This window comes from Micropterus salmoides, unplaced genomic scaffold, assembly GCF_014851395.1.
Source record: "Micropterus salmoides isolate LMB-PRFRI ecotype aquatic unplaced genomic scaffold, ASM1485139v1 Ms_hic_scaffold_6, whole genome shotgun sequence".
Lineage (NCBI taxonomy): Eukaryota > Metazoa > Chordata > Actinopteri > Centrarchiformes > Centrarchidae > Micropterus > Micropterus salmoides.
In genome coordinates, this window is record NW_024044348.1 from 31,360,017 (window position 1) to 31,387,041 (window position 27,025).

General features: G+C 40.3%; 1 protein-coding gene across 3 annotated transcripts; it reads right to left on the minus strand.

Moving 5' to 3' along the window:
* Nucleotides 1-5,044: 5,044 nt before the first annotated feature.
* cylda (cylindromatosis (turban tumor syndrome), a) lies at nucleotides 5,045-26,745 on the minus strand. 3 transcript variants are annotated; one of them, XM_038701059.1, is made up of 17 exons: nucleotides 26,390-26,745; nucleotides 24,384-24,926; nucleotides 22,353-22,664; nucleotides 18,916-19,021; nucleotides 17,968-18,069; nucleotides 17,507-17,623; nucleotides 13,356-13,744; nucleotides 12,571-12,736; nucleotides 12,337-12,478; nucleotides 11,617-11,739; nucleotides 11,404-11,495; nucleotides 11,112-11,178; nucleotides 9,958-10,090; nucleotides 8,923-9,031; nucleotides 8,564-8,682; nucleotides 7,944-8,160; nucleotides 5,045-7,359 (listed from the first exon to the last, which is right to left on the minus strand). In XM_038701059.1, exons 2-17 carry the CDS (start codon nucleotides 24,873-24,875, stop codon nucleotides 7,175-7,177), a joined length of 2,871 nt encoding a protein of 956 aa, XP_038556987.1. In that variant the 5' UTR covers nucleotides 24,876-24,926; nucleotides 26,390-26,745; the 3' UTR covers nucleotides 5,045-7,174. The 3 variants fall into 3 exon arrangements, with proteins under 3 accessions (XP_038556987.1, XP_038556988.1, XP_038556989.1); XM_038701060.1 differs by lacking the exon at nucleotides 17,507-17,623 and having other exon boundaries at nucleotides 26,390-26,744; XM_038701061.1 differs by lacking the exons at nucleotides 17,507-17,623; nucleotides 17,968-18,069 and having other exon boundaries at nucleotides 26,390-26,744.
* Nucleotides 26,746-27,025: the final 280 nt, after the last annotated feature.

Consider the following 27,025-nt stretch of genomic DNA (forward strand, 5'->3'; position numbering starts at 1 on the left):
CACACACACACACACACACACACACACACACATCCATCCATATTTAAAGCAGTCAGCAGCTTGTGTCTCCATCCAGAGAGCACCTGTAAATAATGCAGTGTTAAAGGTGGCAGCCAGGAGGGAATTAGAGGGTGAACAGGTGGATGGACGCCCCTACCCTCCACCCATACACGCACCTACCCTGACACACTGCCATGCCAAGTCTCACACTCAGCCTCACCATCAGCACTCTTAACACTACAGGTGCTGAGCTCCAGCATGGCAGACCCAGGGGGGCTGCCGGCCTTTCCGCTCGCCATACTCAAAGCAGTGATGGGCAATAAAAACGCTTCACACCTTAAGTGAAAGATACGACTTTAAATATTTTACACACATTCTGCATATGCAATTTATCCACACCTGGCTCTTAGGAGCAACAACATCTGGTAGCTGTTGCTTTAGAGGCAATTAATTCTTCATCCAAGCGGCCAGGGTTCTTTCTGAAAATGTTGGAGAAGGACTTGTGTGTTACTTAGATGAGTACAAATGTAAAGATTACAATGCAGTTTAGTAGCATCAAAACAATACCCACTGGTGAAACAAAACTGACAACAACAACTTTTGTCATTCAGTTGTAGCGAAGACATCAGAAAGTGTTAGAATTGAGGATTTAATTGCTTCAATTTGAATTCATTTCTCCACATTTTAAGGATAAAATGAAGGAAAGGAATTTTACTGTATCTAATTTATGAATGCTAACAGGATTTTTAAAAAACACAATAAAATTATTTGTTAATTATATATATATATATAATTATAATTATATATATATATGTATTTAAAATATAATGGCTGTTTTAGAGCTAGACGTGTAAATGACGACACTCACTGATTTTAAAAAAGCAAGAGGCAACAATGACAAGATGCTAATTTTGTGTCTTGACAACATCAGAGCCAGAGGCACTTGTGTCCCACTACTGATGAATAGATAGATAGACAAAATGTCTGACTGAGTGTAATTTTGGAGGGGTATGTGTCCACGGAAAGAAAACCGATCTGGATAATGATGAAAAATCAACTGTCTGGTGAAGCCTGAAGAAAAACTAAAACAAAGATTTTAAGATGGCTTACAGTGACTGAGTAACTGCTGAGTTAATACTTTTGGCTATAAACATTTGGTTGATTACACTACTTTGACTTCATCAGAAACTGACCTTTGAAGACACTAAATAAAACTGGTTATCATGATGGAGTTAAAACAACACCTAAGTGGTATATTGAGTTAGGACTGATTGGCTTAAAACCGTTCATTCTCCACTCTTTTTCATCTTTAGTGCCGGAAATCACTGCTTTCCTGTTGTCTTAATGACCTTAAACATTTACCTTACTTCTGCACTGATAGGATTCCTTTGTTTAATGTTGTCTTTTCCCATGGGAATGAAAGTAGAGTTCAGTGCTAAATGAGAACTGTCCTGCATTCCCATGTGCTGTATAACATCAGTGGGACACCATATTACCTTATGAGATGGTGTTTACTATGACCACACTGCCACCAAGGCCTGCGTCCATAGCATGGGTGTGAGAACCACAGCAATGAAATCTTGACAAGGTTACAAAAGAACAAAACAGTCCTCTGTCGGGGAGACAGAACAGGGAAGTCAGACATTCCTAAATCAGCAACAAACTAAGAGTTTCTGTTTTGGGAGAATTTTTCAGTTCAAGGTCAAGGGGGTAAAAGAGGACTTGTTATGGTGGATAGAAATAGGTTAAGTCATAATGTACTTCCTGTCTTCTGTCTGTTTGGGTTTGCCTGCTGTTTGGGTGAATGGAGAGTCGAAAAGCCAGCACAGGTGAGCTTAAACTACTGTAATTCTGTTTCCTGTGAGTTAGTTTGGAGGGTGGGGTTAAGGTGTTAGATGGACATTGGTCGTACTGGCTGTTTATCATAAACACAGCCTAGCCCAGAGAGGTCCATCTGCTTTGATTTTATTTAGTGATTCCCCCCAGGGGCCCTGAGCTGGAGCGAGAATAACAATACTTGAGCCCATCTGTTCCTGTAGAACCAACCCCGGCTAAATTACCACACGCTACGAGCGGCTGGCATATGCTGTGGCATAAAGCTACAAGAGGGCATTGTGTGCCAGCTGTTCTGTTGACAAATACTTATCTGGCACTTCTGAAGTCAGCTTGCTAAGCTGGTTTCAAGTTTGACAAAAAACTAAACGGGGTAAGGTGTGGAAGAGGGGAGATGCATGTATAATACATGCTGATTTATCCCGGGGTATCGTTTCATCAGAGATTGTCTGGAGAATTGGGTCACTAGATGTAGACTTAATCTGAACATATAGGCCAGATAGAACAACACTTATTGTAATCTTTCTCATCCTCCTGTAAGCGTAACAAGCTGTGATCACATTGTTGTTGAATGTTTACAAGTCAGTGGATGATCACTGTGTCAGAAGCCTAAATTGGGCTTGATCATAGCAATCCTATTAGTAAAGAATTAGATCTTTGTGGGAGTGGATGATACACGTTGAAAAACACTGAAAAACACACCAAAAAGCCAGTTGTTTTTTTTACAATGATTTACTGCTATAGCCTACAAAAACTCAAAGGAACTATATTAAAAAAAACATTAAAAAAAAAAAAAATTATATATATATATATATTATAATAATAATAAAAAAAACTACATTAAATTTAAAGCACCCTGTTTTCACACACACACACACACACACACCAATGTCCTGTTTTAGCAGCATCAATAACAGAAAAAAAATAAATAACTGTCTACAGTGAAACTTGCTGCAGCATACTGCATGTCAACTTGTTGGAGGGCAGTTATCTCAGCAGAAATAACTCAATATTGTATATTGTAATATAGTTGTCAACGCTACTTTAGGAGGTCATCAGTTTTTTTCTCAAGTCTCTTTCAGTATTGACCATTGTCAGCACGAGTGGCAGTTATGCATGCAATGAATACAGCCATAACAGCCAGACAACCATGTACAAACTGTACATGAAAATAAATTTCCAAAATTCAAGAATTTAAAAGCCTTATCAGGCTTAATATGTGAGGGAAGCATTTTTTTTCCCCGTACAGTACATAAGTCGCTAGATGTGTGGGTGTATCAGGAACATACGCTCATGTTTTCTTAATAAAAGGTTGTTTCACTGTGATCTCAGATTGAATGGCTCAAGTCAGTTGTAACTCTGACCACACATAACAATGATGTCATGATGTACTTACCAGTGGTGGAAGAAGTACTCAAAAAAAAATACTTAAAGGGTAACTTTGGTGTTTTTTAATCTGGAGCCTATTTACCCATGTTTTTGTTTTTGAAACAGGGCTGTAATGTAATTCTTGCAGGGAATTACGCATCGTCAAACTACGTCCAGAGTCACACAATAACACAAACAAACTAACCAATTAAGGCAGCGATAGGTCAGCTACTCCTGTGTTCTGCGAGGGAATGGTCAATGGAGTCTGGTGGCTTTGGACGAGAGCGACAGAGCGACTGTTTCTGGTTAAACAAAAATTGTCTTACTCTTAATAAAAGGTCTGTCTATGTAGGAATCATTTCCATGATGTTGTCAGTCACTTATAATAACAATCTGAGCCTGTCAGTGACAAAAACAAGCACAGTGGATGTACTTTGACTGGATGCAATTGCCTGCAAGGATTACATGGTAGCCCTGTTTCGCTGCTGTTACTGCAGTGCACTCGCTCAATACTGGACCAATTTAATAATCTGTGGCCCATAATTAGGTACATTGACTGGAAAACATGGGAAAATAGGGTCCAGGTTGAAAAATAGTTAACTTTTTAAGTAAAAGTTCCAATACCACAACTTAATAATGTATTATCAGTAACATGTACTTAAAGTATCAAAAGCTAAAAGTAGCCTACTAGTTACACAGAAAAAAAAGTCATGTCATTGATGTATTATTATATATGATATTTTTGTTAGATTGTTGATACTGATGCATCAGTGTAAGCATTTTACTGTTGCAGCTGTTGCAGGGGTTAGTTAGTTTTAACCACTTTAGATACAGTTACGCAGTGGAGTCCAGCGGTTCCCAAAGTAGGGGTTGGGACCGTCCAAAGAGTCACAAGACAAATCAGAGGGGTCATAAGTTTTGCTACACAAAGTATATAATTATGTTTTGGACTTTTCTCTAATCTTTTTGTCTTGTGAAATACTTAATAAATGTACCTCTTCAGGCCTCATTTAAATGAAACCATGTGAGACCTTTGAAGGGAAATGTCTCTACAGAGGAACTGCTTACAGACATCTGAAACATGATAAGGAGCCCCGTCTAGACATTGATTTCTGGGGTCACAAGCCAAAAAGATTGGGACCGATTAATTTAAGATTTAACAATGAATTTAATTTCATGATGTTATTATATTATTTTATGTAAAATCTTAATCAGAAAAGTTACTAGTAACTATAACAGTGAAATAAATGTAGAGGGGTAAAAAGTAAGTAGCATAAAGATGAAATACTCAAGTAAAGTAAAAGTACATCAAAATGTTACTTAAGTACAGTGCTTGGGCAAATGTACTTAGTTATTTTCCATCAACGGTAGTGACACACCCTGGAGCACAAAATCTACATCACTTTCAGCTGGTGTTAAGTTGCTATTTAAAAAGCAAATTTAAGAGAATGTCCCCATTCATTTCTTATGTGCTGTATTATTCTTTTTATGCGCTGCTGATTGTACCACACAAAGTTACTTGTTGACATGAAACCTAGCATAACGCAAAAGTAACTAGTTACATCAAAAACTTTTTTTTTTTTTTTTTTAAATCACCGGTCTGTGATTTATATCCCCTTGGACCCATCATGCACTGCTGTTAAATAGTGACACCACTCAACACAATATAAAAAAGTGGTGTGGTTTCCCGCAAAAACATACAACTTACTGAAAAAATTCTTATATTATGCTCACAAATCCCTTCCAAACCCCAATCCAGAGCATCTGCAGAAGGCTACCTTCAATCCTTGATACTCATCTATGCTGGCCACGCAGAAGATGCGTCATCACACCACTCAGAAGATGCTGCGTACCCTTCAAAATGGGCTTTATTTTGTTAACATTTACAGGAACATCACTGACATTAATTTTCACCCGTTACATATGTCTATATTGTACAGATGCAACAGAAAAAAAAAAAAACTAAATCCCATCCTCCGTTCTGAGACTTCTCTCACAGAGAACAAGGCTCCAGTCAGTGACAAGCTTCAGCAGTGCAGAAAAAGTTCACACAGGAAGGTCCCCTGTCAGGATCCCTGGGACAGTGGAAACGACCACAGAGCAAAATGGAAGTCGTCAGCTGGAACCTAATTTATAAAAACGCCTTTACACACGTATTTTATACTCACAACTACTAAATCCATGATTATGTTGTGACGTAAGAAAAATATATATAATGCTGATGCCAACATGTGCTGTTAGTTGATTTTATCCAATTTTGTGAGATATATAAAAAACAATACGTAATATTCTGATCCATGATTGGTATGCTTTAGGTACTCTTTAAAATTGGAATACAATGGAATCAAGGTTTCAGTTTGTTTCTTTAAATACATACATTTGGTGCCCCAAGGTTACCAACCTTGTGTCTCATTCATTATCCGTCCTTTTTTAACTCTACACTGTTCAACGTGTCACTATTAACATTCAGTAGTTGCTATGAGAACAGCGTAAACTACAATTACTCACTTCAATATACAGTGAAAGAGGACAAGGAGTACCCAAACCCTGCAGTATCATCAACCCTGTTTCATTATCATAAAAAGGGACGACATACAAGTTTGTAATATGATTAGAATATAATAAATAATATTTGATCACAATTGTTTTGTTATCTGGTGCATGGCTGGAAACATTGCATGTCACATCTTCATGGAAGGCAGCGAGAGTCAATACTTGCCATGACGGGCAGAAAAAAAGGCTTTGTAAACATAAAATATAATTTAGATTTAGTCATCAACACGACAAGTCAGAGACTTAAAAAACACTGTATGTGAAACTCTTCACATCTTACACTCTTACTTTAAAGGAAACAACCGGACTTTTCCAGTATTTCACCTCATTGACCCTATGAACGCATGGAGTGCTCCACCAACCAGCTTTACAACAGGAGCCATTGTACAAGTCTCCCTTCATGCATTTATCTGGCATTTACTCTGCATAAGCAATGCAGAGTTTTCTTTACAACTACAGAGGAAAAGCAAATTTGTATTCTGTAACAAAAAACTCTGATGTCTCCCATCAAATTAGACACTCACTGTGACTTCCAATGGGAGTGGGGGGGGGGGGGGGCAAAACCTTAATGTTTCCTGATAGGTCCACTTGGGGATAGAGCAAAAGTGCAGCATTGGTTGAGCAATATGCAGTAAAATGTGAGACTTTTACAATGGCTACATCTGTTTCAGCAAAACATATACTGTGAAGACAATGACACAGCGTGATGGGGGAATATGCAAACCGGTTCACAAAGAGCAGAATACTCTGGTCTTAATGCAACTGCACAGTAGGTTGACATCTATACTGTTGATGTTACTACCTGGAGAAATCTATGCTACTAAGAGAGTTTACACAAGTTTTTAGAACAGTACACACAGATTGGATGAGGATATGCGCACTGTGTTGCTTCCGTAATGTGGCGTTATGGAAAGCTCCCGTCTTTTACAGTGATTAAGAATAGCAGGACTCCTCTTTTCTTAAGGTAAATGAGGTGGCCAAGGTCCTCCCACTAGCTCATCTTGTTTTTGTTGCGCATGTTTTGTCAGCCACGATGGTGCTAACATGCCCTCCCGCCCATCTTGTCCCCCTTCCTCTCTGAACAGGGAGTGAACCTTCATAAGGCCTACCTTTGCTTCATCATCCACCACCAATGCTCAGCTGTGTGACAAAGGGAAGCTACATAGGACTACATGAAGAACACAACACTTCAACTAATGCACAGTGCAAATAGGCTTCTCCCCCTCTCTTTCATCTCTCCAACCAGGCATTGCGGAGAGGTAGGGTGGAGAGGGTTAACTCCGGACACCGCCCCTGCAGGCTTTCTTCTTTTAGTTTATTTTTCATTTTTGGTCTTTCTGGGAATCTCCTGCCCTGGGAGAGGGGGAGGTGGTGTGGCTGAGGGGCAGGGGTGGAGGGGTTGGGGGTTGGGTAGAGGATTCTACTTGTACAGGCTCATGGTCGGGCTCTGGTACATGCACATGTAGGCATCGCACAGCAGGCGTCGGGCCTGGCCCTGGATACTCTTGGGATCCAGGGCGTGCAACTCCTCGGGGGTCATTTTCAGGTAGGCCTCCACTTCCGGACAGGGAGACACCTGGGGGATGTTGAAACCATTCTGCCCTCCTGCAAAGCCACATGCATGATAATTAGAAACAACATGATCATTTCTAACAGCAAAGCCACAGTCACGTTTTACTCACAACTTAGTCTTAGTGCCTGGAATATACAGACAAATACCAGAGCGTGCCAAAGGCAGATATGAATGTAAAAATTGTACTTAAATAAAAATACTTTTCAATCAAACTTACTTTCTTTCCAGCAGTAGTTATGTTGTTTTATATGACTTATATAATGACACACTAAAGTGTTTTGGCCAAAGTTAATCAAAACAGTAATTAGAGGTAAAACTCTTAAAAATGTCAAGGAAAAAAGTATATGCATTATACTGAGTATTTGCGACTTACATGAGAAACTAAAATTTGCTTCAAAATTTAAACAGTTTAAACAATTTAAAGTGCATGGATGTTTTCTTTGTAGTCATTAATTAACACAGTCTATTCTTCACTGGGTTTCTCACTAAGCACTGTGAATCGTTTTCCACCAGTGTTGCAATACCAATTTGCTGGACATCCTGTACATTACATGTTCATTTCAAGGATCAGTTTGATGTCATAACAAACGCAGAATCCAAAGGCCATGACACCTACCATCACGGTCGGCCATGCTGTCGAAGAAGAGCCAGGCAGAATCTGCGCTGCCGTACTTGACGAAGGCCACGTAGTGACTGGTTTCAATGCACAGCACGGCGAACAGCTCCATCCTCTGGCGGGGAAAACTGCCCTGCCGCCCCATACCTTCTTGCAGCTCCTTGGGAACAGACAGTTTGCCGTGCCGATGGGTTTTCCTCCTCGGGTGGAGGTGAACCTAAATCAGTATAAGCAGGTACACAACATCACAGTTCACAACATCACACAGACTGTTTGTTAATGTGGCCTAAGGTTCAACTAAATATGTTTCTTATCACATATAGACTAAACATCACCAAAAACAGAAGCTTTGAAGTACATTTAAGGATTCATACTGCCAGATGGGCAATTAAGATATAAATCCAACAAAATTTCAGTAAATGCACTGAGTATTGTCAAGTTAAATGAACGGACCAAGTGTTACAATCTACTGTAGAAGCCACTGTTCTGCACTATAACTTCTGCATGAGGCAGGACGATTCCTTTGGATTTGGCGCCACCAAATGGATGATCCTGACTGACATTTCAGAACCTTTCGTTTTTCATGAACTAGTGATGCAACAATGCCCTCTGTTGTTTACCTGTGTATTGCACTTTTCACAGAACTGTTTAATCTTGCCAGCTGTGATATCCCCGTCCTCGTAACAGTCTCGACACTCGTAGAGAGCAAGGCCTCCGCAGATTCGACATTCTCGTGGAGCTGGATAATAAAAACACATACCTTTATACTGGCTGACACGCTGCACAGAAGTGTATTTCTTTTAAAAAGTTAGGAGCAGATTTGAAAGCAGGAAAAAAGGGTTGCTTCATCTCAGCTGAGTAGCCGTGACAACTCAGTGGGATTTCATTACCAAATGCTGCAGAGCTCTGAATCTCCATTGACTGGCAAGAACACATCACACTTAAAACACTGGGAAAAGAATTATTAGTTACAACTCACTGTCTTCAAGAAGGTCTGTGATGTCTAACTCTAGTGAGGGGAAAATCTTGTTGAACATTTTGAAGTCCTTGCCAAAGCGGGGCATCTGGATGATAAGGCAGGAGGGAGCCTGGGGAGAGAAAGAGAAAACTTATGTAGTTATCAACAAAGCAGCATGGCAACATATCAGCAAAGCTCACGGCACACAGGAACTGAAACCTGAGGCCAAAGGGCTGCCAGGGCAGAGTCGACACAATATACTTGACATCCAACACATTACAGACCTTAACAATTATGTCCTTAAAAGTAAATACACATGACCGACAATTTTGGCTCTAGTAGTTTTATTTTTTCTTATAATTAAAAAGGTAAGAAAATTAGGATGTAAAATTCAGAATATAAAGTGTAAGCTGCCTCAGGACAAGTGGCTTTTCGATGTGTGATCTCTATTCTCACTATTCTTCCCTGTACAGCTCTTACTGTAGATCATTGCATGGGCCATGCCAGGAGACATTACACAAGACTCTCTGTGTTCCTTTCTTTCTTACCTAAAAAGCATTTTGTTCTACTCATCAACATCAACAACCAATAGATGGGTTTAATTTTGTTTAGTTTGAGTTAGAAAAGGAACAATAACGACAAATACACCAATGTACGTTAATAAAAACTACAAGTGTAGTTTTTCAATTACCAACAGGAGGGAGACACTCCCACACTGAAAATAATAACATGATACTTGTGATGTCACTTTACCTGAATGAGATAACAGCACCATAAGGTATGAAATGTTGGTATTGCATTTCTCACTCAAATGATGATGCCCCTATTTTAATTTCATTAAATGTTAGTTAACACAATGTTATTATTACAGTATTATTATCAAGTGCAACTGAAAAAATAGGTGATCTAGTGTATTAAGCTCAGATTTGGTTCAAAGATGTATATAATGTATAATCCTATGAGCTATCAGACTAATCAAGCTACAAAATCGCCAATCTTTCTTCTTAACTCAAGCTAATCTGTTTTGAAAAAAAGATGAAACTAAATGAAACCCACCTCAGCAAACTTTAGGTCGCTGTTGATGAAGGACCACTCCAGGAGCTGCTGGATGGTGGGAACACCAACCTTGTCTTTCTTGTCCATAAAGATCTGGTAAAAGTAACAGTCCTGGACCTTCTGCCCTGCTGACCTGGAAAATAACAACAGCAAAGTCTTTGTTCATTTATCTTTTCAAGTTAGATTCACATCCTCCTTTCTCAGAGAACAAAGATAACAGGAAAGGAAACAAAGCATTTTCTGTAGTACCCACAAGTGGAGTATGTATCTTAACTAAAAGCAGATCTGCTCAAACATTTCCTGAAAAAATAAATAAATAAATACCCACTTCCAGCCAATCTGTATGTAATTATAACAACTTCATACCAGAGACTACCTTCAGCAATCAATAGCTGTACCAACCCTGTACTGTGCACAGCAATTATGAGCAGATAGTGATTAAAGCTGTTATCATTTGGATCATGTACCTGATAAACTGTGAAGACAGATTCAACAGTGCTGAAGTATTCATTTCTAAGCCAGGTGCAAGTTTCACATTAGTCACATTATATGACATGGCTCTGGTAGGAAAGAGTGAACAGAGGTTTTGTTGCTCACTATAGAACTACTATGGAAATACTACTGCATAATGGTACAGTACAGTAGACAGGATGATGCGGTCTAGTTGTCAGAGCCATTCATTCTGCTCATCTGAATTTTAAAGATCCTTGCATTTGACTATTGAGGGAGTTTTCACAACATGACCAAAAAAACCTCCTACAGTTAAACCAGTTTGCCCACACAGTCTGCCATCACATCTCCAGCGTTAGCACTGCAGCAGAAGTGAAACTTTTTGTAACTGTGTAAATCTACATTTTGCAGCTTTGGACAAGCTCTGGTATATGCCTGTGGTCTAGCAGTCATGTGCTTGGAACTATATTTGCAGTCTGGTAAGCAGCGGCAATCAAGGATGTCTTCGTTAAGCCGTTGTGAAAGCTGTGTATTTAAAGTATTTCAGCCATTCACTCAGTGAAAAAAAAGGTAACTAAAACATTACTATAAAGCAATGTAACAAACTGTTGCAGTGATAACAGTAATTGTGCTAAATTTCAACATTGTGCTTGTCTCTTTTCTGTGTCTTTTTTTTTCTTTTTCAAAAGACAATTGGCCCTTACCTTAGCTTGAGCAACGGGTCCACCCTCAGTATGTGATGGAAAAGGATGTTGAGGAACTCCTCAGGATCTGTAGTACAAGATGTGCTTAAATGAGATGTAAGGTAGCATTCCTGTGTAAATGCTGCCAACCTGTGCAAACACTGTAAAAAAAACTATAGTGTTGATAGGATGAATATGTTTCTGCAGAGTCAGTTTTATTTTCAAAAAGTATTTTCTATTCAATCAGTGGAGCAGCTTGTTCAATAATAATCACAGCGAAACGTCAGTTTCTCGAGGGGGGGCCCTCTCCTACCTTTTTCTTCAGAGGTAAACCCAGATGCAGCTTCGACTTTCTCCAGGATCCTCCTTAGCTTCATCACTTTAGTGGCACAAACATACCCATGTCTGGAACACAAAAAACAGGCAAGTTACCAGCTAGTGAAATAGCCACATCTGTCAAGTCAAAGCCCACAATATGAGTCAATGTCAAAAACCTGCTGCAGAGCATTGTATGCACTGAACTCACATGCGCAGGGGGTTGACTATCTCTGTGCGTAACAGCTCTTGAGTCTCTCTGTAATACTCCACATCAGTCTTTGAGCGTGGTCTCAGCAGAACCGTGTCCAGTACAGAGCTGAAGGAGAAAAGACTGCAGAGCAGGGATTACAATTAATATTCATACATCTCATTTATATAGGATAAATGATGACAAACCATGGCCTCTGGCTGATATATGCCTTATATATAACATTAAAAACAGATATCATCCATCTTCATATGATGAATATAATGCAGCTTTGTGTTTATTGTATAGTTAATAAAAAATACTTTCTATGGAAAGCCTGAACTTCCAATAGAATCTAAATTTACTTGGAAGTGTTTTTTTTGTTTTTCAAATTCAAAACTCCAAACTGGTTCAAAGCATATTCAAAGCCATGCAGGCAAACTGGAGCTTGCTGAATTAGTTTGGGTTGACTGCTGTTCAATGGCCCTTTGGTTTTGTTGGCAGAAACAACAGAACCACTATCCACCAGCCTGTTCACAGCAGGAATACACCCTCCTGTTAGAGCCAGTGGGCAAAATCAAATCAGTTTACTAATAAGCCTCTGACTTGGGGCAAACGCAGCACTGCTGGCTGGGGAAGCTCCATATAGTCAATCAATATGACTGAAGTCCAGAGATGTTAATATATCATGGCATACACTGTAGCTGATAAAGTTATTTACTGTTATAAAAGAGAACTGACCAGAAGAGGGTTGAATCCAGGTAGCAGGAGTTGTAGTGGCCCTGGATGCCTTTCTTTTTTCCCACCATGACATCCAGACCATCATTCTCTGTGCGTGGAGGCGTGTTCTCGTGTACTACCTCACTTAGGTAACCCCCAAATGCTGCATAAACACACACAGCACAAATGTAAACACAGCTTTTGGGAACAATAGTTAATGTGGTGCCTTTCATCATCCCTGTTCTACTGACTCACCGATGGAGTTGCATCGCTCTATGGGGTTTGAGGAGTGATGCAAGGACGGGAAGCGGGAGTCCGGCCGGCAGCACTTAAGCTTTACAAACAGGGCTTTTTTGGGGGGGCAGGTGAAGTATCGCGTACCTTTGAAGGTGCCGTCAGTGCAACCAGGGCACTCCTCCTCCTGAAAGAGAAGATCATCCGATTACTGTCAGGTACTGCATGTGTGTACAGTATAAAACATTGAATATAATGTAGTAAAACTTACTTGAATGGTAACTAACTTTGCGCTGTGTGTCAGGTTGCAATGCACTGCAATAACTGGCCAGTGATTAGCAACCAACAACAACAGATGTACCTTACAGAACTATAACTGACATATAAATTACAGTCAGAGCGGTGAGTGTTAATAAGATAGATCAGATGATAATCAGCTGATCTGGGTGGGACACTAAAGACTTGGTGTTACTGCCTGAACCTAGAGTAAGAGCTCCAGAAATGTGTTTATGTAAGCTGTCAATTTGTATTTAAAGTTGAAAATAACAACAGCAAATAATCACTCTACAAGCACCATCTTTTAAATGCAAACAAAAACACAATCCGACAAAGAAGAAGATAGATCAACTGAGAATGTGTTACGATTTAAATCAGTCTACTAATAATGTTTTTCAAAAGACCATCTCCTGATATTTGATTACATTATGTGTCCCACCAATATCGCCTGGTGTCTGCAATTCTTCTCAAACTTACTGATACTAAAATCTGAATCTAACTTCCAAGATTACATGGCTGTGTTGTCTCACCAGCTCCAGCCCAGCCAAAGGCTCCAGCAGGCCAGGAGGCAGACCCACCCAGCGGATGACACCACACAGAGGGGGGTTCTCCTTCACCTCTACCAGAGAGCCCACCTCCAGACCTGGCTGTCCTCGGGGAGGCGTGGGAGGTTGCGGTGAGGGAGGGGCAGCAGGTGACGGGGGCTCGGGCTGCTCTCCCATCACCGACTGGACAGAAAGGGAGAGAGGCCCATGGCTCATGCTGTCAATGGGCCCGGTCTTCCGGTTCAGGCTGAAGGGCAGAGAGTGGAACTTGTTGTCACTGGACAACGAGGCAGAGGGCGGGGCTCTGGAGGGTGGGGAGGACTGGTTGAAGTCAGGGGGCGTGTCAGTAAGTGACTTGGCGGGGTCCTCCCCAACTGCACGAGAGAAACCAGAAACCAAAATGGTGATTAATGACCATTTTTACAGTAAAAACAAATCACGTCATGCAGACTGTTTTTACTATGGCAGAGACGTCTTTAAAGAGAAACTCAACACCAGACTGAAAATCCCTGTTTTACTGACCACTTCTGGTTGAACGCCTGTTGCAATGTGAGAACTTCAACCACTGGAGGTCAGCAAAAACAGGATTTTCAGATGGTGTTGAGTCACAGTTTAATAACACTATCTGAAGGAAGAAACGAACCTGCACACTGGCAACTGGCTTTAAAGAGGAACTAAATTCAAATCACAAGAAACCACTGTTCTCATAAATCGTTAAGAGTGAAAAGTTTTAGGGCATTTTCACAGTTGGGCCAACTACAATGTTTTTTCCAGGTGCGCTTCTCAACTGGCAAATTCTGCCTACTGTTTGGCATTAGGAGATCTTCCTCTGATGTGTTACAGCCATCAGAAGCGACAACAACAAATGATTGCTGAGGTATAACAATATCTGAACAACTACAAGTAAAAGTCTCAGAATTGTTAAGGTATTAAAAATCTCTCCGACAGACGGAGAGAGATTCTTAAGTGCAAAAACAGTTATGATGAACCTCCTTAAAGACATAATGTGAAGTGTGCAGACTCCTCCTCCTCCCATCTGATGGTGTTCCGTAATATGCTTTGAGCTGACATACCTAATTAATTATGAGTGCTTTGAGCAGTTTTCAATTCATAATTTTCAGAGGTGTCATACTTGGAGTCAGATTTCTTTGATTAATCTTGTATAGGCAGTCTGTGCCCAAGTTCTTTGAGGAACAAATCACAACTTTCAGAACACTGATTATTCCATTTAAAACCATGTGTTTGTTAAAAGGGAGTGTAACTCTATTTAAGAATTCCCTGTGCACCAGGACAGTTGAGTCACTAAACAGACACTCTTTGCTAAAGCTAAAAACTGGAGATGTTTGTGATGTCACTGGAATTACATATCTGGCACTGCTCTGATAATACCAACTTTTTGGTAAGGTTGTGATGGCTGTGCAAGTCCTTGAAGCAAAAGCTTAAAAGCAGCTTTACACATCAACCTTTTCAGAAAGTGAGAGGTCACTGAAATGCTGTCCACTCCAAATATTTGCCATCATAATGTAACCAGATTCCAGTCAGAGGACGTGCTTTTCTGCTTTTCCTCTGCTGTTTAAATTGTGAAATTACAGTAATATGTAAATATGAAGCCTGTTCGTCACAGGCATTCACTGGTATTGTCACCTAGGACACATGCTTCACAAAAACCTAATCAACATCATATAATGTAGTTTTTTTTAAACGCAGGTGGTCACTATATGTTAATTAAGCTCAATTAAAATCATACATTACAGATAAATATTAAATCCTGATTTATTATTGTTAGCAATCCAGCTCAAAAAAAGTCACCACAACTTTACGGTCTCTGAGCAGTGCCTGATTTTGCAAACCTCTGACGTCCCAGTTTTTCTCTCTGAATTCTAACTTTCACAAAGAGACGATGCGAGCTCACAAGTACTGACTAAACTGTCATGACAGACAACATAAATTCTTGAATAGAGTTCAACTGTTTCCTCACCGAGAGAAACGCAGGAGCACCATAATCACAAAGAAAAACCCAAAATGTGGAAAGTGATCCTGAGGAAGATGAAAATGATTACACATTCACAGGATGAGTGAGCAGTTGTGAAAACAGCACCGTCAGCCGTTTATGACAGACCTCTCCTAATTTCTGCATTAGTGTTGAAATACTATTACAGGCACTCAAGTGTTCTGCTTTGCCTTGGCAGGTGGCAAAAGCACAGTCATTTCACAGGCCTCATTTGGATTATGAGTAGTCTAAATTTTAGAGCTTGCACATGCTAATATTTGCCATGATACAGAGGTACATAACCTCTTGTGGATCTTCTTTTTCTTTTTAGATTGATCTGTGATGTCTCCAGGTTTTGATGAAAATTCACAGTTATGCATTTATTCATGATTACAACATGAATCGTATCACGAATGCAACCATAAACACAACAATGAGTGAGCATCCAGAATGCTGTGTACATGTAAAACACACTCAGTGATAATCTGCCTTGACTACAGGAGACATTATCATTTGATATTTTTACAGCTCAACAAATTCTTCTCAACTGACATGTGTTGGTGATGACATGAGCAATGCAATTTCTGTAATAAAGACAAGAGCACAATGACACTTGCGTCCCTGAAAATGGAAGTACAAAAATGACACAATGTGCTGACTATATCAGTCAGTCCTGACACGAGAAATAAAGGCTTTTACTGATGCTTTGGCCTGCAAATAGTATTACACAGAGCTGTTAATCTGCATCTGCAGCAAAAACAAGACAACAGCCAGTTATGGAGTCATTTGCAGAACTGAGCATTATTAAAAGCCTTAGGGCAACAACACCAATTACTCCATGCAGGTGGAATATAACGCTAAAATGGTGATGAAGGACATGACTAGTGGAAAGGTCTTTATAGCAAGCTACTGCAACAAACTACTGATTATTGTTTTCCTTATGCAAAATGAAGGAGGGCTTTTTTTTGTCCCTGTACATTAATAATAGCACATAACCTACACATATGTACAGTCAATATATTCTGTTTGGAACTCCGTTTCTCTCACTTGTTAAAAAGGTATGAAGATAAATCACATCACTTCTCATTATTCTGAGTTTTCTCAGAATTGTAGAGGTACAATGTCAGAATTCATCTTACAGAGCAAATACAGTTCCAGTTATACAAATGTGTCACTCCACACCAACTGGGAGATGTGTATCAACGTGCAATACTTTACAATTTTTTTTATTTTGCAAGTCTATTTATTTTATTTTACACAGCTTGAGAACCAGACATCAAAAATAACTATCCTAGTTTGCGTATGTCATGCTGTGAGCTTCACGTCAACTACATCTACAGTCCAAGCTTAAGTTGCCCAGTTACACTATGAAATCTATAAAAAAAAAAAGTATCTTTACTGGGAAAAAATTATTCAATAATCCATGCTTTTCACCTGTATACATCTAACATATACCTCTTCTGTAACATACCGAAAAACTATTTTTCTTCACAGATCATGTCAATTGTGTTGGTGGTTTCTCTTATATCAGCCTACGTAGTGAAGACAGCTGACTGACGCTGTTTCAGCACCACAGCTCTTTTTAGTTGCTCCCAACTAAGTCAACTACTGGACAAATAATAATAATAATTATGAGAGACTACAGTACATGTCAAACTCGAGATACTGCGCCTATGAGTTATACCTTATACTAGATTAGAAATACGATAAAGTACAAGTATTCATGAAATGATTAATAATACGTTTCTCAGTTATAAGATATTATGAGGAAGTCTCATAATTGTGACTTTATACCTCACAATTATGAGAAAACCTTAAGTCATCCGAGTAAAAAGGATGTGCCACTTGTTTTCAGCAGGTGGGAGAAATGGGTTCCCATACACAACTTTACTTTACTTTAATAGCTAAACTATTTATCTATCTTTATTACTTTACTTTTGGAGGACACTTAGTTTTTAGAGCAACCCACAGTCCCATGTCTTTTAGTACAGCAGAAATGGAACCCCTGATCCTGCCAATGTTAGTAAATAAAAATTATACAGCATCTATAAAAGTGTGCATTAGCAAACCGGATTGATATGTAGCTTGTTGTAAACAGTAGCTTGCAGGTAAGATGATTGGCATCCCATGAGTACCCGTGTTTTACCTTCATCAATGTACCATGTGCTTTTGGATTTGGACTGGGCTGGGGGATCAACAGAGCTGCCATTTAAAGTATAGTAAAATTCAGACTTGCTTCTACTGCCACACTGATGACCTAATCCTGGAAATAACACAGGTACATGAAAAAAACACAGAGATAAATAAAGTACGTGTGTGTCTGTGTGTGTGTGTGTGACCATGTTTTGACCCTATTTTGCAACAGCAGACCAAGTGATAAATAAAAAGGTAGGAAATCCTAGGTAAATTAGTAAATTTTCTCCATGAAAGAAACACAAAAAAGGAAAATAAAAAAAAATCACAACCTGTTTCATTTAAAAAGTTCTCTAAAAAAAAGAAAAGGAGAACTGTGTGAAACAATTTTGATGGAATTCCCCTTTAAGGATTATCATCACACCACGCTGTGGGTACATCAGCTAGCTTTGTATCATAACAGCAGTGCAGTACCTTTGCTCTTTGGTTTGCTTTGGCCAGAGGTCGACTTGTCACTGTTGGTGCCTCTGGGGGCAAAACTGTGCTTTTGAAGCCTTTGGTCCTGCATGGGATATTCTGCACAGCCCAGAAATACATCCACGTTAGAGGCACAACACTCCTATCGTTAAACTGCCATGCACCAAAAGCCTTCCGCCGCCCACTTGCAATGTATGTAAATTAACACTGACCTTCCTTTATGGATTTAAATTTGTCACTGCAGTTCGATAAACACTTTTAAATATGCATTAAGTCTCAAGACTCTATTTCAACTTTGGGAAACAGAATTAAATGTAAGACACTTTAGCTCAAATAATCTGCTATGTGGAATGGTGCGAAGTAATAACCTGGCCTACAACATTTAGCCAATGACAACAAATTGTGAGTCGCTTAAAGAAAGTTCCAGCTAAAGTTAAAGTATTTAACTGCACATTAACGATTACTTTAACTACAAGTTTCCTTGCCTCTTACTTTGCACACAGACCGACAGTCTCAAAGCATGAGTTTAACTGTCCACTCTCACAAGCAGGACAAATTTGGAATCAATGAATAACAAATCTTGTTTGGGGGTAGATTTTAACATAGCTCTACTCAGTGGCAACGTGCGTAGGCAGTGCAAAAGGAAGGGTTGTAGAGAAGAGAAATGACAAATTTGCTAAAATTACAAATCCCAATCTTCAAGATTTCCTAGATGCCAGTCTGAATAGTCAGGGAGGTGGCAGTAGCACACATAAACAAATCAATATGCCAATGTGGAGAACAAAGAGCCTGAGTATCTCACTTGACTTTCAAAAACAAGTGAGCCATCAATACAAAAGGCTCTCTGTTCCCGCTGCAAGAAAAACACAAACTCACAACACTCCGAGCTGCTCCGAGAGAGGGACAGCTGAATTTTTCGGAAAACACAATTACTCTGTGACTCACCTGGCATTACGTCACAGATGGGGACGAGTCGAGTGTGCTCCAAACTGGCAAAATTACACAGCAGCTTCCCATCGAACACGCCATCCCAGTCCCCAATAGGATTGTCCTGAAAGAGTTGGAGACAGGAGAGCCGTATAACCCTGAGAGGCGTTCTTCATCTCTGTAAAACTGACGATCACACGTGCGTCTTCTGCTAGTGTCTTCTTGGTGATTACTAAGGTCTACTGTCTTATTGTCTCATCTCATCTTCTCCACCTAAACAATAGATCATCCACCTCATATCCTTCCACCTGAGAGCTCTACTTTCTCTGCAAGCACCACCACACTATACTTCTTCTTTAGTTTGGAATCCAGGATCCAGCTTGGGAGGGATACTCTAACATAAGCGTGAGGCCAGTGCCACTAGCTATAGAAGGCAGGGCGAGGCTGGACGCAGACTGAGGCAGAGCAGTGGGCTCTCCTCAGCTGCCTGCTGGCCCCTTGCCACGCTGTTGGGTCATACAGCACTAAGTCTTTACCTCACTCCCCGCGTGACTGCCTTGCCTTTGTGTGGGTGGCTCAGATGCACTGAGTGGGCTGCTGCTGCTGCTGCTGCTGCTGTTGGCGCTGCTGCTAACGATCAGCAGTCAAATGCCTCAGTTATGTGTTTCAATCTCTCTATGACTACAACGCCACTCCCGCCTGACAACAGTAGTCATAGAAACCAGCTACTGTGATCCCAGGCAACAAGACATGTTCCCTCAGTATACAGAGGATCGATCATAAGAAAAACAAAAAACACAAGCAAGTTATGATGAAAACCTCAAACATTAGCTCTGATAATTCCACTTTGCATTACAGCTGAAATGTGGAACGTGCTCATTGCTGCCCTCTACTGATGATCGAACTACAACAAAGATGGCAGAGCAAGAGGAACCACCAACACAGCGTGATTCAAACATCATCTCATTCTATTCTGAACTATCTATCTATCTGAATCTAAATGTCACCAGGTAACACAGGATTTTACACTATAGGAAAGTTTCCGTTCCTGTGTGACAGCTTTGGTTTGAACACACTTAATTTGCATTGTCAGCCAGAGAGTTGTTACCTAAAGCAATGACCCAGAATGGTAGAGCATAGATAGACTACATCTACATTAAGCCTTCTAAATTTTAAATCGCCATGTTCGCCTCTGTCCACATCTGAACGACATAAAAACAGCAAAATTAACTCTTTTTTGTCCGCTTTTCGGTTGGCAAACAACACTATGTGAGCACAGAAAAAGTTAGCTCCTGCCTGTGACTAGACTGCACCTGTCCTCCTGCTCTCTGTGGACACCGTCACTGGGTTTTAATTCAGTCGAATTCACCAGACATAGTTTTTCTCAGTCACATATTTTTCTGTTGTCAGATAATGAACGAGTTTGAAAAAGTTATTTATTGTGGCCCATAAACACTACATGTTAAGCAGCAGTCATCAGAAATGAACTGTGATTAAAAGAAAAACAATTTACACTTTCTCCTGTTAGAACCAGTTGCCGGGCAAGCTGCCGATGTTGTTTAATGATGCTGCATGGTTTTTAATCTATGTGTTTATCATTATAGTTTTGTTTCATTTTAATTATTTATATTATAGGGTTTATCTTAAAATGTCATTTATTCTGTACACTGCTGAACAGATTTTGTTCTTTCATGTTTTAACATGGTTGAATGACAATAAACTAAACTGAACTAGAACTGAACTGAAACTCCAAGAGGTTTCTGATCTCTACCAATAAATTGTCTGACTAAAACAGCCCTTGAAATAGCAATTCGTTGTTTTTACACTCAAGGTTTTTGTACTTATTAAACAAATGTCATACAACATCAACAGCTTTAGAAGTGCTGTGTCGAGATCCCGAAGTACAGACGTTTCGAAACACTGCTCCAAAGCGTGGTTCAAAACGTCAATGTCACGTGACCATAGTGAAGCGAGGCTTCGGTGCGTTTCACCCGTTTCGACCTGCCGCTTCTATGCTTGATTCACAGTGTTTGGAACAAACCGCACATCAGCCTCTAACTCATTTGACAGATTTGTTCCAAGGACACACAATCATTTGATTTATTGGAGCGACGTGCTGTAGTATATCCACGCCTGTAGGCCTATGATGGCAAAAAAATACTTATCTTTGCCAGCAACAAATGTTCCATGTGACCAAATTTTTCCAAGGCTGAGGGAGTCAATTATGAAAAATAACCCGACTCAGCCCCAAAACAGCTGAATATTTCTGAATACAATTCTTGACATATAACAAATGTGAGACATTGTTCCACTTTTCATTTATCATTCTTGAAACAACTTCAACTTTACTCAGTTACAGATTTTTAACCCATTACACCTCATCACTGCCAGCACTCATTAATATCAATTATTATTACACTAGGGCCTATATCTTTCCTACTAATTATCATTACATCTTTGTTGATAAGCTACTGTATAATACTGTAGATATCCACATTTATTATAATTTATTATTAGGCTATATACTCAGATTTGTATACTTTATTATATTCTCTACTCACTAACTTCAACTACCTATTATTTCTATTCCTTTTATGTCTTGCGAGTATCTGCAACAAAGAGATCAATAAAGTATTCCGATTCTGAACATGATCAAGTTCGATTCCCACGTGTGATACATGTGTCCCTGAGCAAGACACTTAACCCCTAGTTGCTCCCAAGGTGCGCCCTGACATAGCAATTGTGATTCGCTTTTGAGAAAAGCGTCGGCTAAATGAGCGATTACTTATGAAACAGATGTGTTTTATTTAAACACACTTTTATTACAATCCCCATCTGCTGTTTCTGACAATCTGAAAGCGTTTGTTGTATGGTGATTTCTCTGAAATCCTGTTGTTCATGTATTGATAAGACGTTTAGAATTGAAAACGCGGGTCAGTCATTGTTTCAATGAAACCCCTACCAAGATGTGTCAATATCAAAAGTGACCAGTAGGTGTCACCATGGAGACGGGTGTCGCATTGTTTCAAAAGCCTTGACACAATTCCAGCACAATTGCTTCAAACGTTTCAATGTTTCACATAGCCTCGCTTTGCCCATCACTAATTTTTTTCAACAGACTGATTCATTGCTTAATCTTTATAATATCAGAAACTTGTGAAACATATCCATCAAAATTTCCCAGAGCTTAAGGGGATCGTTTTGATATTTCTGTCTGACCAACAGTCCAAAACCTGTAAAGGTATTCAAGTTATGATTTTATGAAACAGAAAAGGCAACAAATCCTCACATTTGAGAAGCTCGAAGCAGCGAATTTTTGCTCGATAAAAGACAAATAATTGTCTGTCAATTTCTCATGATCTCAGCACTATTTTGCGCGTCACGATTTACTATTTGTTCCTGCACCTGTCTAGACGTTCAGTTAACTCTACCTGTTTGGAGAGAGCCTTCCTTACCATGTCAACTCCCACATAGTAGCCCAGGCTCTCATTGCCCGGCAGCAGGTCACAAAAAATGATGGTGCCTCTCTCTGGTCCGTCCCTGGTCTGCACCAGCACCCTGGAGTTGATCTCCAATGGAGGGAAGTCCTGGTCCTCCTCCACCAGATTGACATGGTCCACCTCCAGCTCACCCAAGGCTTCGTCGTCATCATCCTCCCAGAGTTCAAGCTTGTCCACGGCCACAAACACGCCGCATTCATCCTCACAGCGGAAAAGCTGGCGGCCCTGGTAGGAGCCCTCCGTGAAGCCCTGGCCCCGGCCCTCCTCCTGGGGGACGGAAGTAAAGGAAAGATGATGAGACAAGTGCAGAGAGAGTGAGACAGGACAGGAGCAAGTAATGACGAGCATCCTATTGTCATAACAAGTAGGGCAGGTAGCGAGGCTGCTTGCTCAGCATTGTTCAGTGGAGGGAAGTCATCATAGAGCTGTGAGAGCATATGATCGATTACTGCAGCAGGAATGACTTGACTTACTGCGATGAGATGATAAAGGCATTCAAAAGCTTATGCTCTCACAAGCCATTCTGTAACATATTGTGCCTCTTGTCTCACACACAGACTTTAGATAGGAAAAAGTGACAATTTACTATTATTTCCGTCATAAATTAGCTAAAGGAATCTTGACTTGGTATGGGGCATGACATTTGCTTTTTCTGAAGCATATGTGCAAACTCTGAGGCCTTCAGTCTACATGCTTGAGCTCCACCAGCCCACTCAAGAAGACTACAGCTGGACTATAGCAGAATAAAAACAACATTGTGCTACAATAATCAATCCTTTGTATTTTGTTACTTAGTGCACTGTGCACACAGTACAGACTGAATGGCATGACATTTAGTGTTGACAGTTAATGGACAGTTAACACAGAAGTTAAAATGGAGATATTATCTGTTTTCGCCCTCATGTCAGGCAAAACCTTCAGCCTTCTCTAAAACAGCATTTGTAACCAGTCAAAGCTTAAGAAGGGGCAGAAATAACCAATTATAAGGTTGTTTATCTGTGATTATACAGAACAAGGTTGAATAACGAAAATGAAATTTGTAGTCTCTACAAGCAACACACACAGAACTTAACAGATAATTAAGTGCAACATAAACTTTAAATTTGTGGAATATAACTCAAGAATTTTAAAGTCAAAATGTATACGATGCACAAGGTGCTGAGATTTGACATTTTCATAACAAGTTTCAAACAAATGTGAATACTTGGCTTTCATTCGGCTTTGGCAGCACCACTTTGTGCTCTGTACAGACAGCTCTATACTGACACCAAAATAGCTCTACAACAGTCAGCAACATTTATTTGTTTCCTGGTCCATTCTGTCATTTTCCAAATGTGCTTAGAGTTGTATTTACGTCTTTCCAACACTGTGCAAGTGCAGGCTGACAAGTCAAACATGAAAGCGGCAACAGAGGATCTGGATGAGTAAATCTAGTTGTACTCGTTGCATTTTCTCCCCTTGTGATGTAGGTATTAAAGTCTACTGAGTTTAAAATACCAGACTCACACTTCAGAAAATGAACGGTGCCGTTCACAAAATGACATACTTCTTTCTACCTTATTTATCAGGAACATGAGTACAGCCACTTCATTGCACTGTAAGCGCTATGAGCACTTTCACTGATGAAGTGAAAATGGCGGTACTTCTGTTCCTAACACATAAAGACAGCAAGTAGTGTGTGTGTTTTCATTTGCTGACCTATGAATATGTTACGCGGGTCAAGCATAATCACCTGGTTTCAGAATGCTCTCAAGAACCAGTTCCTGGCTGCTAGTTTTGTTTGGGATATGACTGAAGGTAACTTGCACAAGCCACACAAACACAGATACCATCTGTGTGCGAACTGGTTACCCACAACATGCTCATGTCACGAAAATGAATATTTCTATTGTAGAGGAGCTCTCATGCGCAACGATCACAAAGGAAACACAAAATAACCATTTTACCCTCTCCAAAAAAACAAAAAAAGGACAAAAGAGTTCTCACCAGCAGCTCCACTCCAAACCAGATTCCAGAGAGGGCTCTGTCAGGGAGCAGCGAGCCCTTGAAGCGGACCACACCGGGCAGCGGTTCATCCCCTGAGCGCAGCTGGACGCGCACCTTCGAACCACAGTCAATGTCACGGACGCGCTCCAGCCGTGACTTGTTGCAGAGCAGGGCATATCGCTCCTCACAGTTGGTAATGGGAAACAGCAGCTCAGCCAGCTTCTCATCCAGCTCCAGGACATCCCGCTCGTCCAGGCTCAGCACCACATTGGTCTGATCCAGGATGCGGAGACTTTTTTTGCCCTTGCATGGGGGCAGTGTTCGCCCCAGGCTGTTGCGTTCCTGACAGGCCTGACCAAGACTGCCACGGGGGATCCTCAGAGTCTTCTGGGGAGGCTTCTCCACTGTACACTCCTTTACGACCATGTAGAAGCGCCAGTCCTCCCTGAAGCCCCCACTGGGCTTCTCCTGGCTCCACAGTGTAGAGCTCATGGCTGCATGCTAGGCAGGAGGTCCAACATCAAGGCAAGCTTGACCTGTGGTCTGTACGAACAAGTAACAAAGGATTACCATTAAAAAACAAATCCATGAAAATCCATACAAATTAAATTATGTGAGTGAAAGCTTGTTTTAATTATTTTATTTGATAAATTAAAATATAATATTCCTCAAAAAAGTACAGTGAAAAAGTCACAGTACATTGTGATTAATGTAATTAACTGTCATAAATTCCCAGTGTATGTTTTCACTTAGTTGGCAGGCAGACAGTAAATGTTTACTAATATACCCAACTGCACACATAATTTATAGCTCCACATATGTTAACAGTTTGTATGTTTCTTTTTAGAAAGCTGAAGCATCCTGTGGTTGGGGAAACAAACTGTTTCCATAGCGCAACACAGATAAAACAATACACCAGGCAAACTGAATATATGGGATTACTGCTGCTCTGAATACAATCCAGCACACAACTGTGTTTCTGTTAGTACCACTGCATATCTCATTACTTAGCACAGACTGAAACCAAGTAAAAAGGGTTTTCTTTGTCTAAAAGCAGACTTCAGCATAAACAAGTGTTTCATTAATCAGTTGTAAACAGATGGCTGGTGATCCATATTAACATAAGAAACCACTAACCATGATGGCACGTTTAGTAAAACAGTCTTCATTGCATTTAAGGTGAAAGAAAAATAATGGAAATACAGAAATATAGATTTAAACTTGCAAGGTAACTTTAGATTAGCTGATTACTGATCTATGGTCTATGGTCAAGTTTGCTTGTGAGAAATCTTACATGTCATGATGGTCTCGGCTGTGTTTTTTTCCCTTTCTACTGCCCAGTCATCCCTGACCAGTAACTTACCTCGTGTGACATTACTCATATCTACTGATTTGAACATTCTAAAAATAGACGGTGAACAGACAGTTGACTTATTCTGACACCCAGGGCAAGACTCAGATACCAGACAAATGGATTTCCCCTAATGACACCGGCGTGACACTAGATCTGACACACAGATATGATGACCAAGCACACACTAAATCCGTCATTTGTTTCAAGCATGACAGGGGAGGCTGGTTTACAATATTCACCTATTATACGGTTGTTTTCGACAAATGATGTAACATCAGCATAACAACATATTAACATTAAGACAATATTGGGACGTCTAACGCCTTACAGGGTTAAGTAACAACACAGGTAGAAAATTGAAAGTAATTTCAACCTGGCATGAGCTAGCGCTGACCTGATCACACATTTATTTAGCGTGTTCCCTGAGGTGACAACCACAACGTTTTGTTTATTCCAGTGTCGGCATGACTGACAGCAATAGCATGACTCGTTTTCGTGAACATTTTCCCTGACAACCACAGCAGCACTGTCATCACCAGGCAAAAAGCTGTCAGTCAAAGGCCCTTGAGGAGAGGGAAGTAGCTAACCTACGCTCAGCTAAAATGCACCAAATAGCCATGTATGTTCAGTGCTAACGACGTGGACACCTTACCTTTGATGCGCGTCAGTTCAGTTAGAAGCTACAGTTGACTGTCATTTCAAATGTCCATCTCAATGAGATAGTGGCCTCTGAAAACAAGCTAGATTCCTCCCGCAATAACCTCTGATTAGCTAAATGGCTAGCTTATGCTGGCGTCCTAACACGGCAAGTATCACACTAAAGTTAGCCTAGCGAGCTGGTCAACAGCAAGCAGGCTGGCAGAGGACTGCCACCCTCTACAGTATGCTATCAACATTTAGATAAATCTGTTCTCCATTAGAAATACGTGGAAAAATACAGTGTCTCGCTATAGCTATTAGATATATTATTTACAGGAGACGACCTCACAAAACTTAATGTACAACGTCATTGCACTCCCTCAATGCTCATTGGTCATTCGCTTCATTCTCAAGCGCTGATTGGCTGTTCATAGTGTTTGTAACGAAGTCCCACTCCGTGGGGTTTTCCCATGAATGGCAGAACACATAGTTAGGTTGAAGTGTTGCTTTCAGGCCAGACGACGCTGTCACTTGTCAACTGCAGGCAGGGATGGAAGAAGTAGGCTACTTATTGTTGAGTATTTACCTAGCAATACTAAATCATAAAAAAAACGGTAAGCGCTCAACAGTTAAATAAGAAAAAACATGT